Source organism: Narcine bancroftii, chromosome 6, assembly GCF_036971445.1.
Source record: "Narcine bancroftii isolate sNarBan1 chromosome 6, sNarBan1.hap1, whole genome shotgun sequence".
Classification (NCBI taxonomy): Eukaryota; Metazoa; Chordata; class Chondrichthyes; order Torpediniformes; family Narcinidae; genus Narcine; species Narcine bancroftii.
In genome coordinates this window covers 43,699,493-43,718,877 of record NC_091474.1, presented here as the reverse complement: position 1 = coordinate 43,718,877, position 19,385 = coordinate 43,699,493, and the positions used below count along the sequence as shown (strand labels likewise).

At 45.7% G+C, this 19,385-nt stretch overlaps 1 protein-coding gene across 1 annotated transcript in view; it reads left to right on the top strand.

The window, feature by feature from the left end:
• Window positions 1-252: 252 nt before the first annotated feature.
• Window positions 253-19,385, top strand: part of LOC138737294 (piezo-type mechanosensitive ion channel component 2-like) — a 150,460-nt gene continuing 131,327 nt past the window's right edge. Inside the window, exons 1-12 of the mRNA XM_069888047.1 lie at window positions 253-263; window positions 800-883; window positions 1,704-1,951; window positions 4,305-4,518; window positions 10,605-10,773; window positions 12,965-13,063; window positions 13,608-13,728; window positions 16,089-16,223; window positions 16,407-16,587; window positions 16,766-16,882; window positions 17,447-17,618; window positions 17,908-18,060. Of these exons, the coding sequence (XP_069744148.1) occupies window positions 253-263; window positions 800-883; window positions 1,704-1,951; window positions 4,305-4,518; window positions 10,605-10,773; window positions 12,965-13,063; window positions 13,608-13,728; window positions 16,089-16,223; window positions 16,407-16,587; window positions 16,766-16,882; window positions 17,447-17,618; window positions 17,908-18,060 (1,704 nt within the window). The remainder of the gene's footprint in view (window positions 264-799; window positions 884-1,703; window positions 1,952-4,304; window positions 4,519-10,604; window positions 10,774-12,964; window positions 13,064-13,607; window positions 13,729-16,088; window positions 16,224-16,406; window positions 16,588-16,765; window positions 16,883-17,446; window positions 17,619-17,907; window positions 18,061-19,385) is intronic.

The window sequence follows — 19,385 nt, the reverse complement described above, 5'->3', positions numbered from 1 at the left end:
TTAGATCTTGTTTAATATTAGGCAAGGAATTAGCAAGTTCCAGAGTTTCATCTTCATCAGTGAAAAATCACGATCCAGCAGCAGCCCGCGCCTTGGGATGACACAAGAAATGGCCGTCTAACGCAGTGACCGGCAAAACATCGTGCGGGCTAAAACGCCAGTTTCCATAGGCTGCCGGCAGAGCAGTAAAACATAGAAATGTAGAAAAATAGGTGCAGGAGTTTCAAGCCTACACCGCCATTGAATATGATCATGGCTGATCAGTACCTGGTTCCTGCCTCCTCCACATACCTCTTGATCCTCTTAGCTACAAGGGCCAAATCTAAGCTACTCTTAAATATTGACAAGGAACCGGCCTCAACTACTTCCTGTGGCAAAGAAATCCACAGATCTACCACCCTCTGGGAGAAGAAAATTTTCCTCATCTCAGTCTTAAAAAAACTTCCCCCTTATCCTTAAACTGTGATCCCTGGTTCTGGTTTTTCCCAGCATTTGAAACAACCTACCTATGTCTAGTCTGTCTAATCCCTTAAAAATTTTGTGTTTCTATAAGATCCCCCCTCAATCTTCTAAATTCCAGAAAAAACAAGCCTAGTCTATCCAACCTTTCTTCATATCCTTCTATCCCTAGTATCTGTCTAGTGAATCTCCTCTGCACCTCTTCCACGGCGAGGATGTCCTTCCTCAGATAAGGAGAACAAAACTGCACGCAGTACTCCAGGTGTGGTCTCACCAAGGCCCTGTACAACTGTAGCAGGATCTCTGTACTCAAATCCTCTTGCTATGAATGCCCACATAGCATTCACCTTCCTCACCACCTGCTGCACCTGCAGGCCCACTTTCAATTGCCGCCGGTGGATCGCAAGGGGCACCGGCATCCGAGGTAACCAATTAGCAGCCGGCCCACTCAAGCCACGCCCCAGTGGTGACACAGCCAAGCTGCCACTGAATAAACGCGGTGTCGAATAGACTCTACTGGTCTGTGTCTCTTCTGCGGATTCAAGCTACCTCCTTAGGGCTATAACCGAGAGCTGTAACCTTGCTGTAGCCATAGCGACCTCTCTACAATCCTATCATTCTCAAAAATGTTGACCCATATATCAGACAATTGTGTGGAGGTGTTTCTAAAAAAAAGTCTGCAGATGTTGGGGTCGAGTGAAGTACACAAACATGCTGGAGAAACTCAGGAGGCCACGATCCATTCATTGGAAGTAAAGGGTAGCCAGCTTTTCAGGCCTGAGCCTTTTGCTTCCTGTGGAAGCTGCATGACCTGCTGAGTTTCTCCAGCACATATGTGTTCACAGTTAGTCAGAGGCAGATTGCTAAAGTCAATTTTAAACCATTTTAATGCTAATTCATGTTTCTTTTTCACTAAAATTAATTGTTGTTAACCAATGATGTGTCTTGGCCCAACTAAAATTAATCCTCATTGATGAGAAAAATTTCACGGGCTCTTTGCAGATTGATTCCCATCCCTGTGGGCTGTTTGAGGTTTGTTGGCTGAACTGTCATTTGGATCAGTGTATGAAATTTTCCATTCAACCCTTTTTTTTTAAAAAGAAGTTGTTTTGAACTTCAGTTTTTTTGAAGGAATAAGGGCAGTCCATTCAACCCTTCGATCCTGTTCTGTGATGTTTAATGTCCACACCTGTTCCATACTTACCTAAAAGCTCAGCTAAATTTCACTCCTCCTCTGCCCCCAGTAATTTTACCTTTTACCTCTGTCGCTGTCAGGAAGAGGTGGAAAGCACAGATTCTGAAGAGGAAACGAGCTCGGAGTCAGAATCTATAGAGGATGAAGAGGAAGAAACTTTGGCAGAGAATAACACAGTCAACAAAGAAAGATTCATCCAGAAACTAATGTTATTCATGATCTGGATTAAGGAGCTGATTGGAGATCTGATCATTACAGCAGGGAAACCTGTTTTTACTATTCTATTATGTTTTGCAGGTCTGTATCTTTCTGCTTTTGAATCTACACAAACTTCTGAAAATTATTTTGAGCGTGATTAGCAGAGTGAAAGCTTTCTTGTGTGGAATACCCGAGGAGCTCAGGAAACCTGCAAAAGTGCTTCTCTTTTCTTGAAGTAAAATACGAAAATCTGTAGACACTGTGGTTGAAGTAAAAATAGACAAAGCTGGAGGAACTCCAGCAGGTCAAACAATGTCCTTTATACATCAAAAAGGTTTTTTAAAAGAAGACAAAAATGCATAAAAATAATCGAGCCCAAAATGTCAGTTATGTATTTCTACTCTTGCTATATGAAGGACAATGTTTGACCTGCTGAATTTCTCCAGCTTTGTGTGTCTTTATTCTTGAGATGTGGGAAGCATAGTGGTCAATTTATGGACAGTAAGATCCCAGACACTCGTGTGATAACTGATAGGATGATGACCTCAATTTTCCAGGTCCTGATGTTAACTGAGAGAAGTTTCCCCACAATATCTGAAGAGGCCCACCACATTGTAAGCAATCAGTTTGAAGAATTTCCTCTCTTGTCAAAAGAGAATGACCACAACAAAGAGTTAGGAAAGTAAGATAAGGACTGAGACACACGCTAGGCCCTAGGGTTTAAGGGAGAAAACACATAACGTTGTTGACCGAAGGTTACCCATTGGTAAAGATGCTGGGAGGACCACCACAGAAGCTGCCCAAAGATTGTCTCCACCAGCCAAGGGACAGATGGTCCTATATCAGCAAGCTGCTACATCTGGCACACCAGCAGCATTCCACTAGCTTCTTCTAGTACAGCCAATAATACTTTAATGTGCCTTCATTAATGAAGGGTAGATTGCATGCTGCAGAGGAATTACTCAAAATGCTTTGCCTACAAACATATGTTGCCAGAGCCTGTACAATTTGTGGACTGGTAATATCACAGGAGACCATTTTCAAGAGCAATGTGGCTTGTCCCACCTGCTGCCCTTTCTCCAAAGCCTCCTATAGCAAAAGCTGATCCAATTCTCCTTTAAACACCCATACGAGATCCACTTTTGCCACGCAGTCAGTGTTTTCCAGCTGTTTGTCTGCTTCTGTGTGTCACCTATGGTTTTGTTTGTCACTTACCTCTGAATCGGAGGCATTTGTTCATCTTTACACCTTCCATTTTGCACCACCATTATTTTGATCCACTCTACGGAAAACCATCCTGGCTGCTCCAGCCTTGCAAACATCCTCTCTCATATAATGACCTGAGGAAAGTTCAAATGTGCCTGCTTTTCGGATTCTGTGCCACCATTCATGAATCACATTGCCTATTTTTGTTTGGCTTGCTTTCTCAGTCACCTCTGCACCTTTGCTAAGTTGTGGAGCCTTTCTGTTGCAGCGCCCCTTGAGGATTGTACCCACTGCAGCAGACCATCTATCTCCCTTCTGACCAGAATGCATTAATGCACAAAAAGCCACCTGCCTTGTGTCTCCTGATGTCCATTAATCCATCAAAGTCCACTGAATTTTGTCACGATTCCACCCCCCCCCCCCCCAACTGTTGGTTGGCTGTGAGTTTTAAAACTGTCGGCCCTAAATCCGAATCGTTCATGTATTTCAGGAAGAGAAAATGTCCCGACACAAGAGCAGTGTCTTATACTTCCTTCAGAGAGAACAACCCTCTGCTTTCCATCCAAGTCTCACCAATCCATGTTCTAGTCACCAATGCCAAGTTTTATTCTACGGGCCTTGATCTTGCTGATGAGCCTATTTCGTGAGACTTCTGCAATCTCCTCTCGCAAGGGTTATCGCACCAACCTGCCATCTTCAGGGTGGTGGTGACGACACTGTCCACAGGTGGTTGTGCAACAATAGCTTGTCCAACTCTGAGTTATGGGATCATTCAGAATTCACAGGCTATTTCACCTCCACGGTGGACTCCTCTTCACGAGGGTATCTCTGGGGCAGAATCACCAACCCAGCAAACTCCATGTGCTCCAAATGTGTGGAGTTCCTCTCCAGTTCAACCACTGGTGTGAGGACAGCTGGAGCTCGTGTGAATATAGAGCAGCTGGCGTGAGTCTCCTCAAGTCTAGAAAGGGAAAGGGTCTCCAGAGCAAAAGGAGATGAAAATGGGCCACAATAAACAAAAGCACTAATTAGCTGGTAGGCTTTTCACAACCTCAGGGACACAAGACCTGATGAAGGCCTTTCCAAGTGTGATCTCTATGGGGTGGATAACACATCAGCCAATTCTTTGCACAACCTTAGGGACGATGAGGAGTTGATCTGTTTGGAGGATGTTGGCTGGTTGATGGTTAAGTGTTTATTTGACAGAGTGATGATTGTTGGCGAATTGGCCATCTCTGTCCTCCAGGTATCGTCCACCCATCTCTCATCTCTGCAGTCTACTTTGTCACATTCCTGGGGTTGTGCACCTGGTGGGCCTGCGTGCGGCCCTTCAGCCTTTTCCTCTTCAAATGTCTGTGTGTGCTGATGCTGTTCTTCAGCAGTGCCCATCTCGCCCTGATCTATGTCTACCAGCTGCCGCTCTTCCAGGGGCTGGTTCCACCCAGCAACATTTGGATGAGGTAGGGGTGCAACGTTTGGTGGAAAAACTGCAACTGCACAGATATTACTGTTCCTCAAAAATGGAGCCTTTTCGGCCAAGGCTATATAGAGCCATCAGGTCAATAATGAAAATTATTTGGAATAGCTGAGTATTTTAAGCTGATTCATTAAGAGTTACAGTCATGGAAGGGTTGGCGATGGACAACTGAGCAACTCTATGGTTCCTGCCTTAGGCAGTCATTCCCCTCTTTTTTAAATGAGCTTTCATTATGATTAAATTTATTTTAAAAGCACATACCAGGTCCTTCTGGCCCAATTACACCCACGTGACCAATTAACCTACTAACCAATGCGATTTTGTAATGTAGCAGGAAACTAAAGCATCCGGAGGAAACTTGCGCAAGGAGAATGTGCAAACTCCTTACAGACAGTGGCTGATTCAAATATGGGTTGCTGACGCTGTAATAGCGTTGCGCTGTGATACCATGTCGCCGTAGTGAAGAGGTAATCACAGTTGTATCGTTGGGAACTAGGACAGCCAATTTGTGCACAGCCAACTTCTAGAAAGGACCATGGGTCAGCATCCGGACAATCTCTCTTTGTAATGCTGGTCGATATGCGACCATCCACATGAGGTCAGACATTTCCTTGGTTGTACCTCTGGCTGTGCAGAGCTCCAACTGCGCTGCGCTAGCCGCACCTTGCCATTACTGAGTGCTTTCAATATGTTGTCTTCAAGGAGTGAGACCAAGGAAAAGTTGGTTCTGGGGTCATGGAGGCGACACGAATGATGGCGCGGCACTGGCACCTCTCACCATTGAGTCTCCAAGAGTTAGCTTGCCGATGATCCCGGGAGTCCCAGAATGGATTGGTGTGTGACTGACTTCAGAGGGAGCAGGTTTGTGTCGGTGACTGTCGGATCATGACAAAACTGACAAGAGCCAGGGAGGGGCAAGATGAATGAGGATGGTGCAGCCAATCGTGTCAAATAATGGAGGTGCTGAGGAAGTTGAGGAGGAATAGCTGAGCTTTGCGATCATTTGCAAGACACTTGAGCCCTCCCCAAAGGTGGGCAGAGCCCAGTGACAGAAGGAAGATTCAATAGCTCAGTGGAAAGCCTAGCAGAGAAGTGAAAGGTGACAAACAGGGGAAGGGAAGAGGAAGATGGGGCAAGGACAGGGGAAAATATGGCCTCTTTTACCAGAGGGATGGTGGCAGTTTTCTAGATGGAGAAGGAACTGTAAACCATGTTGGGGTCATAAAACAGTCTGCTAGAGGAACTCAGTGGGTCAGGCAACTTCTGTGAAAAAGAATGGTTGACGTTTCAGTTCACGATGCAAGGACCCAACCTGGAACGTAGACCATTCTTTGCTCCCACAAATGCCCCTCAATCTGAGATCCCCCAGCGGATTTTTTTTTGCTCCCAATTCCAACATCTGCAGTCTCCTGGTTGGTCTCAGATACCGATGACTTGGCAGCCGAGGGGGAACACTGGAAGTCTTTGTAAAATAAAATTGGCAGATGCTGGACATCCAAAATAAAACCCAGAAAATGTCTGACTAATCGGCAGTTCGAGCAGCATCTGTGGAAAGACAGTCAATGGTTTCAGGTCACAGAATGCCAAGAGAAAGTCGTTGAAGTGGCACAGGGGTATCGTGGATAGGATATGATGACAACACTTTTGGTGTTCAAATGACTTGGACCTACAGTGAGCAAGTTCAAAGGATGGAGTGTGAAATGATGGTGAGAAGCAACAATGTGACGCTGACTCACCTAGAGAATGATGTTGCTCATTTACTTCAGCTTGGCATTCAACAGGATCATATCTCGGAGGACAGTGTAGAAATGTCCTTGTTAAGACTCGACACCCCTCTCTGCAACTGGATTCTGGGTTTCTTGACTGAAAGACCAGTCATTCTGGGTTGGTGGCAGAATCTCCAATCCCATCACACAGGGGCTGTGCGCTCAGCCCGCTACAGTTCACGCCGCCGACTCACGACTGCGCTGCCAGATTCAATTCTCACAGAATCATTCCATGTGCAGGTGATACAACGGCCGTTGGCCTCATCTGCAACAATGATGAATCAGTTTACAGAGAGGAGGCTGGGAGAACCATCAAATGTTGCAAGAACAACAACCTGAGCCTTAACGTGGATAAAGCAAAGGAGATGATGTGGACTTCAGGAGGCCGAAGATTGACTAATTACACATCAGTAGTGCCCAGGGTCAGCATGAGAACAAGTCTAGTGGGGGGGAGGGGGGATGGTGGGAGACAGTCTGATGTTTGAAAACTCACTTGGTGGGGGTGTGGTGGTGTTACCTGCCATGAACCTCCTCTGTGTGCCACTGTCACACTTCCCCCTTCCTCCAATGTAACAGACAAACATGGCGCTAGTGACGCAGGTGGGATGCACAATAACTCTTTTCCCCCTCCCCCCAACCTTGATGCTGATTGTGATGGTTCCATCATAGAGAGCATAAAGTTCCTTGACGTACACGTAATGGACAACTTCTCCTAATGTGACAATGTTTTACAGGAGCACAATTGAGCATGTTCTGTCCAACTGCATCATCGTGTGGGATGGTAGTTGCAAATCATGTGACCGGAAGTCAATTCAGAGGATTATAAAAATGGCCGAGAAGATCACTGGTGTCTCCCTTTCATCTATTGACGACATTTACCGGGAGTGTTCATTAAATAGGGCTCAACGAATTAGAGAGGATCTTTTTCATCCAGCACACAGTATCTTTGAGTAAAACACAAAAGTCTGCAGATGCTGTGATTGTAGTAAAAGCACAGAAATAATGAGGGAACTCAGCCGGTCTCGCAGTGATTCGGGAATATAACTGGTGTTTCGGGCTTGAGCCCTTTCTCAAGGTGAGCAAAAAGCAGGCAGGGGAAAAATGGGAGGGGAGGAGCTCAGACCGACACACAAAAGGTGCTGTTTGGATGTGATAAGAGAACAGGAGGGAGGAAAGGTGAGAATTGATTGGGGGAGGGAGAGCATTTTTGGCTCTGAGAGGAGACCGAGCGAAAAGGGAGGGGAGAGAGAGAGAGACAGAGCTAGAGAAAAGGGGACACGGGAAAAGATGGCAGGGGTGGTGAAAGGACACTGGAGGTCACTGTTAATACCATCTGGTTGGATGGTGCCCAGATGGGATATCAAGTTTTGTTCCTCCAATTTGCACATGGTCTCTGTTTGACAGAGCATGTCAGTAAGGGAATGGGGAGGGGAATCTTTGACCCATTACCATCAGGAAGGAGATACAGGAGTATCAAAATCAGGACTGCCAGGCTGGGTTCCTGCAGGCTGTGAACGGTGTCCTATAACCAAGCAAATCATCCCAAAATATTTAAATATATTTATTTTAAATTATGTTGTTATGTGATTATCATGTCGTGTGCATTGTGTGTATGTGTATCCAGAGAACTGTAGTGGATGCACCGTTAGTGTAATGGTTGGCCAACGCCTTTACAGTTGGGAAAGGGGTTCGAATCCCACGCTGTCTATAAGGAGATTATGTGTTCTCCCAGTGTCAGCGTGGGTTTTTCCCCAGGGGTTCTGGTTTCCTCCCACTGTCCCACTGTAGGTTAATGGGGTGTAAATTGGGCGGCTCGGACTCGTGGACCGAATTGGCCTGTTACAGTGTGTACATCTAAAATTTTTTTTTAAATGCTGTTTTGCCTGGTTGTACAGGTGCAGTCAGATGATAATATATTTGAAGTCAGAAATAATCTTGAACTGGGAGCAGTAGGCCCACTGGTCTGATCATGTTCAATAAGGAAGTGGCCCAGATTTTGCTGGGATTTGTCGAGAAGAACAGGCCAGTTCTCAGGACTAGAGTCAAGGTTTCAAAACCAACACCAAGGTCCCAACACAGCAATTGTGCTCTGGAGTTGATTTCCCGACTCCTGTTCATCACAGACCACCAGGTTAGACCTGGCACAACTCCTGCCAGTCCATTTGTTAAAGGGGAGATTGGACGACCCTGGAGAAGAAAGATAATTTACATAATATAAATTACTGCCTTTGTGGGCATCCACATTGACCAGCTATAAAGTCTGAGATCTGCCTGCTCGGTTCTCAGGCCTCTTGGCTACCAAGAATCTCAGAGCACATTCAGGCAGATCTTTTCTACCAAGCTAGAGGACATGGGTTAAGAGTGAAAGGTGAAATATTTAAAGGGAGCATTAAGGGGGAACTTCCTCACACAGAGATTGGTAGGAGTGTGGAACGAGCTGTGAGATTAAATGCTGAATGCAAGCACAATTTCAACTTTTAAGAAAAATTGGGAGAAGTACATGGATGGGAGGGATATGCAGATCAATGGGACAAAGCAGAATAATAGTTTAGCATGAACTGAATGGGCTGAAGGGCCTGTTTCTGTGCTGGAGTGTTCTGCGATTCTAATCTTCAGATCTCAAGAAGTCAAGTTCAAGGGAAGGTGATTGGTGTGGGACTTGGGAAAACAGGTTTGTACAGAATAATGGGTCATCCTGGCCATAAAAATGAATCCTCTTGTGCAGGAAATGCATGCACTGTGGGATCCTTGGATTTCCATGAGACCTTTTGAAGTTGATTTTAAGAAGGAAAGAAGGAAAGAAAAGAATGAGGTTTGTTGGGGGAGTGATAACAAGAGGCCCGGTTAGCCTAGCGGTTAGTGCAACACTGTTTCAGTGCAGGTGATCGGGACTGATGTTTGAATCTCGCGCTGTAAGGAGTTTGTATGCTCTCCCCGTGCCTGCGTGAGTTTTCCCTGGGCGCTTTTGGTTTCCTCCCACTGTTCGAAACATACTGGGGGTTGTAGGTCAATTGGACAGCACAGGCTCTTGGGCAGTATGTCTAAATAAAATAGAGAGGGATCATTGGAGTCATTGGTCAGCACCACCCAAGGATCTGTGCTAGGTGTCCCATTATTTCAGGGATCAGTGCCAGGACTGTCACAGGCACTAGGTTACCCACTGATCCTTCCCTAATGAAGTAGCTGAGTCCACACAAGGATGAACAGCAAACCAGTCTTGGCCAAAGCTCTCAAAGGGATTTGAGTAAATTGGGGAATGAGAGTAACAGAGGACATTAAAGAGATTATTTGCCCCAGTGATTCTGCATTGTCTCTCTGGAAGAGTTATCCTGGCCCCCTGTCCTTTCTCCGCACACCTGCAGTTTATTTTGTCCTAAACCCAGTAACTGAATGTCATTCGGTCAAAGAGTATTTGGGGATGGCCTTCCCTAATCCTGAAAAATATAGATGGGGAGCAAACGCTCACAAACTTGTCATCTACCAACCTATTGAGCAAAGTGTTCCACCTGCTAATCAATCATTGTATCAAAAGCCCAAACCTCTGGTTAGCCCAACATGTCTAGGGGGCACTCATCTGTCTTAACCTTGTCTTCCTCCACTTGGCCTATAGCATTCCATGTTCAAGTGTTCATCTAGATACTGAAATGACAATACTGACTATCCATAGAGATCCTTCAGAAGATGGAGTATTAGAGTCTATCTGGCATGAATATCCAAATCAAAAGATGTTTCTAAATGGATGATGGGGTTGAGTTTTGTGGGGGGGGGGGGGGGGTTTAGAAAGGCATAAGAGTGCCTTAAGGAGGTTGAGGAGGGCAAGGCTACAGGTACTTGACCACATTTAGAAGCACATTTGAGAGTCTTCTTTCAGAATGCACCATTCTGTGGAACGGTAGCTAAAAAGCATTGGACCGGAAATCAATGCAGACGATCATCAAAATTATCGAGATCACAGGGGTCTCCCTTTCCTCAATTGATGACATTCACCAAGAACATTGCTTAAACAGGACTCAACAGGACCCTTTCCATCCAGCACAGAGTATCTTTGACCCACTATCATCAGGAAGGAGGTGCAGGAGAATTAAAATCAGGACTGCCAGGCTGGGAAATAGCCTCTTGCTACAGGCTGAGAGATTGATGAACAGTATCCTGTAACCGAGTAAATGATCCCAAAATATTTGTGTATTTATTTGTTGTATGTACCCAGATAATGATGAACTTGAACTTAAATTGGAACAGACCCAAGGTCTTTTGTTTTGTGTTGATCACACGGTTGACAAATTTCTCCTTTCCCTTGATCCAGGTTGTTTGGTTTGACAGCCGTGATACACACCAACGTATCAGAACCATGGCAACTGATAACCCACCAAGGGCTTCGCTGGCCTGTCGTTCTGAATCCCATGGTGCTCCTCGTTCTCTACTTTATCGTGGCAACTTTAACTCGACAGCTGCTCCTCAACGATGAGTCCGGGGTAATTGTAATTTGGCGTTGAAGCAACAGGGCACCCCTCCGCCCAGCTCCCACGTGCTTGACCCCACCCCTGCCAAACATCCCCACCGGGCTATGCGAGTTCCTTCACTGCACCTGCTGGTGGGCAGATTATGAACTCAGTTAAGATGGGGAATAGGAATTGTATTATTTTTGCGCTTGCCACAGTCTATGGGATTTATGCTGAGTTATTTGGAAACTTTACCTTGAGCTTGCCAACGATAACTTGGTTGTTGCTTTCAAATTTCGTACTTTTTTTCAGTGAAGGCTGAAAGTTGCTGAGCTTCTCGAGGGTAGCATTCCACAAATGCACCTTCACCTCAGGGATCCAGTCGCCCCACACGTCTGCTGATGTTTTCAACTCCATGTACAATGGGAGAATAATTTTGGATGGATGTTTCATGCTTCCTTGAGCTGAAATTGTATCAGGAAAGATATCAATAAGATTGAAAGAGTGTAGAAAAAATTTACATGGATGTTGCTTGGACTTGAGTTACAGGTTACACAGGTTAGGACATTATTCCCAGGAGTGTCAGACGATAAAGGAGAGATTTGATAGTGGTATACAAATTTATGAGGGATTTCGATAGAGTAAATGTCAGGAGGCTTTTTTCCACTAAAGTCAGTGAAACGAGAACTAGATGACATGGGTTAGGGTGAAATGTTTAATGGGAGCATTTGGGAGAACTTCTTCACTCAAGGGTGGAACGAGCTGTCATTTGAAATGATGAATGCAGGCTCAATTTTTGACATTTAAGAAAAATTTGGATAGGTGCATGAATGGGAGGGATATGAAAGCCCATGGATCAATGGGATTAGGCAGAATAACAGTTTGGCATGGACTAGATGAGCCAAAGGATCTGTTTCTGTGCGAGTGTTGTATGGTTCCAAGACCAGTGTTTCCCACACCCTGTCCAGGAAGGCCAATTTGAAACAGTACATTTCCTGTCACCTCTGGAGAGCCCAGATGTAGGCTGCTCAATTATGCAAAGATCAATTCATTCAACAATGTTTGAGGATAAACATGGGATCTCCTCAACTCCCTGCCACTATCAGTAGACCTTCTCTAGCTCAAGGGAGAAGTCAGTGAGACGAAGCATGACATGAGTGGTGGTTCTGCAGAACACTGGTGCTCTGTGAGCATAGGCCATCCTGAGCTCCTTCAACTCCCCTTCCCAATCCACATCCATCTATCCATCCTTGGTGAGATCAAGCACAATCTTGAAGAACATTGGATCCAACTAGGTCATCTACAACTTGATCGAATGAACATTGATGTTTGCATTTTCAGACAACCTCCATCATCGTGTCCCTTTCTGTCTCCCCTCCCAACTACCTGGGGTCTTTCTCTCTCCTCTCCCCTCCCCTCCCCTCCACCCAGTGTCTGCCTGTCTCTCTCTCTGTGCCATCTCCTCCAATTCCTCTCCCCATCCCCCCCCCTCACCACTGCCCAGGGGTCTCTCCTTTCTCCTTCCCTCTTCACTGCCTTCCAGCCTCTGCCTCTATCTCCATCCTGTCTTTCCATCAGCCGATCAGCACGCATTTAACTGAATGGGTCTCCTAGCTTCTCCCTCAGCTGGCCCCACCTGTCCATCATTACTCCCACATCAGTCGCCCTCCGCCTATCACCACCAGCCAGCCACCATGCCCCAACTCCAGCCCTGTGCCTCTAGCTCAAGGGAGAAGTCAGTGAGATGAAGCATGACATGAGTGATGGTTCCATGTGCCTCTCACCGCTCACTTGCTCTCTCTTGCCTCATCCCTCCTCCCCCCCCCCCCTCACCTCTTCACATTGGCTACTTCCACTTTGCAGTTGCAGTCCTGTTGCAGGGCCTCAACCTGAACTGTTGACTGACCTCCTTCCCCCACAGATCCTGCCTGGCTCGTTGAGTTCCTGCTGTAGTTTGGGGTACATTTTTTTGTTTCAGATTCCAACATTTGCAGCCTTTGGCCTCTCCCAGAGAGATATTTGTGGATTTCCTGATTTCATTTTCGAAAAATGTCCACAAATCAAGTTAAATTGTGCTTGACTTTTGTTAACTGCCTTCATATAAATTATAGAATTGACTGAAGTCACTTGGTTTACTTTTCACATGTAGTTGAATCAAATTTTGATATTTTGTAACACAGCGATGTAATAATGTTGAGATTTCCCTGTTACCTGTCATCCAAAGGCTGGAATCGCAAGGTCAGATGTCAGCTCTGTGGAAAACCTGTTGGAGGAAATTGACTCTGAAGCCAACTTGCGGATGGTTGTAAGTGAGAGAAAAAAGGTGAGAACAAATTTGTAACGACTGATTTTGCCCTGTTCATTTCCCTGAGAACATTTGATGTCATCCAAAGACCAGAAACCTCCACAAATCTCCATCTTGTTGCAAGGTTATTCAAAGCAATAGAGAAGGGAATGTTGTCCAGTGCCTTCCCCATAGGATTTCTTCGCCCAGAGATCTCTCCTGGAAGGGCTTCATGTGTCTCCCTCTTCCACAAGTAGAGGGGGTTGGGGGTTGCCTGACTCCCTCCTTCTGGGGGGTGAGGGGGTGATACAGAGGGGAGGATCCTCTTTCCACAGCCCTCACTGGTCCATGATGTTACAGCTGAGTTGGAATGGTCCCTGCACTTGCAGATGGTGGATTGACCAGCGACCCCGAACTTTTGATGCCCTTATGTTTGGGGTTAGGGATTGTTTATTTTGTGCCAGGGAACACCAGGAGCAATCTCCGTGACCTGGACCTCATGTTTAGTGATTTTGATGCCTAACACCCAGGGTCTGGGTTTCAGTCGAATGTGTGTTGACTTTAATATTCTCTCTTACTCCAGCATCCAGGAGGTGACTACACAGTGGAGTTACCTGTTCCCTTCTATGTTCCACAAGGGAACAACAACTGTCTGCAAGTACAGATGTACTGCTCTCCAGAAAATACTTCATCATCTGGCTCAGGTAAAGTTCTTATTGCTGAATAATTTTAAAAAAGAATTAATGAGACAGTGCATTAGAAGCATTTCTGGCCATTGAAACCCATTAACCTACCAATCCCATGTGTTTTGAAATGTGAGGGGGAATCGTGCACAGTCGCGGAGAGAACATTCAAATTTCTTACTGACTGTGGCGGATTCTGGCCCTGCAAGAGCTGACAGAAGTGTTTGGTTGGTGATCACTATTCTGCAATGGGCATCAGCATTTCACTGGATGTGTTGCGTGGTTGCTGACCATATCGACGGACCACTCTGATTTCATCCTGGCAGCTCGTGGGTTCCTAGTGGCCAACTTCACCAGCATGGCCCAAACTAAAGGAATAGGAATAGCATTTATACAGAGACAAACAAGCTGGTACAGAAATAGGATTACATCATGGAATATACCTCTGAGAACTACATTAAGATCTTTATTATATTTTTACGCATTAAAATCTTATTTTTGTCTAATGTGAAGCAGAATGTTTCAATAACCACCGTTTGTGTCCTCGACTGCATGTGAAACTTTGCTTCCAAATAATGTTTTGCTGAACAGGTGCTGTGTATTAAAACGTGCTGTTTGCCAACTATGTTAGTTTGAGAGGCAAAGTTGTCAGCACAAACTCTCTTTCACAGATTGGTGCCAATTATGTTGGCGACAGAGTCAATTGTCATATAATTTCTTCCACGCATTGGCCATTCCTCAGTTGGAGAACTGGATGAAGATCTCGTCACCATCAATAGGAGAGATGTGATAGTGGCAGAGGGAAGACTGAAGAGCTGGTGCGGAGGAGGCTAAGAGGGGATGTGGCTGAGGAGTATTAAGCTAAGGAATATGGATAGAGTAACTGCAAGAAACCTTCCCCCTTATCAGAGGTGACTCAAATTAGAGGACTGAAAAAGTGCAGAGAAGATTTACAAGGACTTGAGGAGCTGAGTTGGAGGGAAAAGTTGACCGGTTAGGATTTTATTCCCTGAAGCCTCAGAGAATGAGGGGAAGTTCAATATTATGAAGTGGAAGAAATGTAAGCAGGCTTTTTCCACTGATACCAAGTGAGACAAGAACTGGGGGACATGGGATAAAGGTGAAAGCTGATGTGTTTAAAGGGAACATTAGGAAGAACTTCTGCACGTAGTGAGTGGTAACTGTGGGACAAGCTTTCAGTTGAAGTGGTGAATGCAGGTTCAATTTTGACATTTGAAGAAAAATTTGGACAAGTACATGATGGAGGGCTATGATCTGAGTGTAGATCAATGAGATGAGGCAGAATCATTTGGCACAGATTAGATGGGCTGAGAGGTCTGTTTCAGTGTTGTACAGTTCTATATATTTGAGATCAGGGGTGCGGGATTTGGGAAGGATCTTGGGGGGAGCACCTTCATGCAAAGATGATGAGTACATGGAATGAATGGTGAGGAGAGTGGTAAAAGCAGTGAAGAAAGTGAGCACTTGGCTGGCCTGGGCATTGAAGGGTGCAGACCAAGTGCTGGAAAGTGGGATGAGCAGGGATGGGTGCCCAGTGAGCATGTGCTGAAGGGCTCTGTGACCCTCACTTCAGCACCCAGGGCACTGTTGGAATGTCCCCGTCTTGTTCGCAATGCACTTATCTCCTTGCAAGTCCAATGATTTCACATCAGTTTATTTAATGGGTTATTTATCAATGGAAATCTCTTGACAATGACTCCCATCTGTGGGAGTGAAGGAAGGGAAGTTTTCATTTGCGCAGTGACTTAATGTTGGGGTGATATTCCCAGGAGTATGATGTGGAAGCAGGCCAGATATCTTCAAACAATGTTCCCCACCCCATTGCCACAGGAGTTAGGACATCTACCTGGGTCATCCAGGTACCTGTCTGTTTGCATGGATATATTGTGCACCCTAACCTCAGTGACTTGACCAGAAATTGCAGGTGCCAGAGCTGCTTGGTTGCATGACCTGACTGATGTTAAGAGCCCAGTCTGCTTGTCAACTCTTGGAAAAAAGTATAGTTTCCGTGTTTCTACGAGGAAATGCCAAGAAACACCAGCTAAGCCTCACGAAGTACACAAACATGCTAGAGAAACTCAGCAGGTCACGCAGCATCCATGGGAAGTAAAGAGCATTGTGGGACGCAGGCCACCCTCGACTTCCTATAAATGCTGTGTGACCTGTTAAGTTTCTTCAGCATGCTTGTGTGTTGCACTTTACGACAGCATCTGCAGACTTTCTTGTTTGACCATCTGAACCCCATTCCCATGTAATGCCCATCATGCCCTGCTGAGGATTATGCGGTACTGCAGATGATGGCTGCCCTTTTATTTTTCCCTTCCATCTGCTGTGAGTCGTGCTTTAAGGTTCCTTCTCAGCTGCCACCAAGCCTGCAGTGGTGCAGATCCCCAGAGTGCTGAAGCTGCTAGTTTTGTGGCACCAACAGCTTGTACGAGATAGTGTCGCACTGCCCATCCTTCCTGTTCCACTCGTTTTAGTGTTTTGTGTCACAGGTGGGGCATAAACCCAGCATCCCAATGAATGCAAATACATTTGTGTCGATTTAGGTTAAACCTAACAAAAACCATTATCTTAGCAATAAAATTTGAAATGAATTTTAATTCAGCAATATCTCCAGCAATAAATTATTTAGGTTGGTGAGCAGTTCTCTCAGTCTGGAATTATTCCTGACGAAGGGCCCAGGCCCGAACTGCTGGTTAGCCTTTACTTCCTGCGGGTGCTGCGTGTCCTGCTGAGTTTCTCCAGCATGTTTGCGTGTTGCACTGGCCACCAGCCTGACCCAATTGAGCTGCTTTTTCATTCTACAGTGGCCACTTTATTAGCCCATCGTCACCCTCTATTCCTCGTGCAATGCCTGTGATGTGAAATGCCGTCAGTCTTCACAGGCCGGGACAACCGTCGGGAGATTGTAGCTTTCTGCCATCTTTCACATGCTGGCATTGCGGTTAGATTCTTACCACGTCACCTCTGGCTGCCCTGCTGCAGTAGGAAGCTTGTCTCTCTGCCTCCCCTTTCCCCTCTGCATTCTGCTCAGAATTTTTGGCTTCTTCAACATTGCAGCAGTTGGTCATGTTCTTGCCTTGGTGCATTTTCTTTTGCAGGCAGAAAGAAGGATTGATCTGTGCGCACTTGCTCTTTGCCGTTGGATTGCGTAATGAGGATGTTGTGTGAATGGATTCCCATGAGGCTTTGCTAGTTTTTCTGAATCAACCTGGGCCATGCCCTTCGCATCCTCACATCGGGCACCACCCCCAGTAAACTGGGCCACTCCCATTGAGGCCTCCTCTGCATCGACGAGGCTGGCGCGCCAACAGGGCTATTGTTTTGTTGAGCATCTTCGCTATCTGCTCCAACAGCAAGGCCAACCATTTTAATTCCACACACCGTTCCCATACCAACCAAACTGAGGCTCTCTGTAAATTAGAGGAACAACAATTAATATTCTGCCTGGGCTGTCTCCAACCAGATGGCATTGATATTGACCTCTCCAGTGTCCGTTAAACCCCACCCCTGATATCTCTCTTTCCCCATCCCTCTGTGACCATTCTTCCTGCTCCCCATCTCTTTCCTTCTCCATTCTGAGAGCTGCCCTCCCCTACTCAGTGTTTTCCTCCTATCCTCCCACCTATATCCACCCATGACTTCTTTCCTGTTAGCCTGTATTCATCCCCCTACCTTGTCCTCTCACCTCCCCACTCTCCACTTTATTGTTCAGGCATCTCCCGCTTACCTTGATGAAGGGCTTAGGCCCAAAGCATTGGTTCACCCTCACTTCCTATGATGCTCCATCAGCTTCTGAGTTTTCCCAGCACATTTGTGTTCCGTATCACAATCGCACCAACTGCAGGTGTTCCTCTTTAACTTCACTGAGAGCGTTTTCAGATCACGTGGATTAATACAGCTCCTAGGATTGCCGGGCTTCTCTGAACCTGGTCCAATGTACCACCGCGAGATGGCATTGCACCTGTGACTGTTTTTGCATCCGTTCTGCATGAGATTCTCTGCTGCTATGGGCTCAACTGACCTGCCACATATTGGGCAAGGTCATCACCATCGCTCCTGTGCACCTGGAGCTCAGCTGATTACTCAGCATTGCTCAACCCCATTTTTTGTCATTGGGAATCAGTTTAATTTTGCACTTTCCTGCAGCCCTCCATGCTCTCTGTCACGTTTCAGGCCACGCTGATCTCCCTCTCCTTTTCCTCGACAGATGCATGCCAAGAGGCTGGATTACCAGAGGACGGCATTGGCAAACCACGCAGCAGCCTGTCAGTCATTGGTCAGATGCTCATGCAGCAGAGCTACACCTGTGCCCTAATCTTCATGATGGTATGGAGAAGGCTTTCAAGCTCTTTGATGCTGAATGCTTCAGAATTTACCTTCATTGTGGCAACTATGCATCACTCCACAGGGAAACTCAGTGTGTTGGTCCTTTGAGAGAACATAAAACTGTAGGGCACTAGTGAACACAGGAGAGGCTGGATGAGACAATGAGAGGACGTGAGTTAAGGGTGAAAGGTGGAATGTTAAAAAGAAATTTCTTCACTCGGAGAATGGTGAGAGTGTGAAGGGAGCTGCTAGCAGAGGTGGTGAATGCAGGAAAAATTTGGATAGATACACGGATGGGAGGGGTATGGAGGGCGATGCTCCGGGTGCCGGTCAGAACTTGACCGATTAATAGTTCGACATGGACTAGATGGGCCAACGGGCCTGTTTCTGTGCTGTTGTGTTCCAATTGGACAGAGACTTCACCCACATCAGTCAAATGCCTTACCACAATGAAAACATCTACATTAAAATACTTGCTGTATGATGAATAGGGATCAGTATCATGAACCTTTGATGAAATATTCGATCGAAACCAAAGGAATATTTTGGCACATATTCCAAAAGCAAATCACATTATTTAGCACTTTAAGTTTTGGTATATATATAAAAAAATTCTTAAATGTTAAAATTGAGCACTTCAGCCGACAGCTCATTCCACATTCTTGCGTGAAGTTCCCATGAATATTTCACCTTTCACCCTTAACCCATGTCCTGTAGTTCACGCCTCAGCTAATTTCAGTGGAAAAAGCCTGCTTGTATTTACTCTATTTGTACCCCTCATAATTTTGTATACCTCCTCTCATTCTCTGACGCTCTCAGGAATAAAGTCATAACCAGTTTAGTCTTTCTCTGTAACTCTGTTCCTCAAGTCCAGACAACATCCTTACAAATCCTCTCTGCACTCTTTCAACCTCATTGACATCTTTCCTGTCATTAGGTTACCAAAACTGTACATAATACTCCAAATTTGGACTCACCAATGTCTTGGTCAACTTCACCACAAGATCCCAACTCCAATATTCAATACTTTGATTTATAAACGCCAATGTGCCAAAACTCTCTTTATCACCTTATCTATCTGTGATGCCTCTTTTCATAGAATTATGACCCAGATCCCTCTGTTCTACTACACTCCATGCCTTACCATTTACCACTCATGTCCTGCAACACCTCACACTTGTCTGCATTAAATTTCATCTGCCATTTTGCAGCCCATTTTTTCAGCTGATCCAGATCCCTCTGTGAGCTTTGAGAGCCTTCCTCGCTGTCCATGACATCTCTAACTTTTGTGTCACAAGAGTTGATAAAGGGTCCCAACCCAAAAT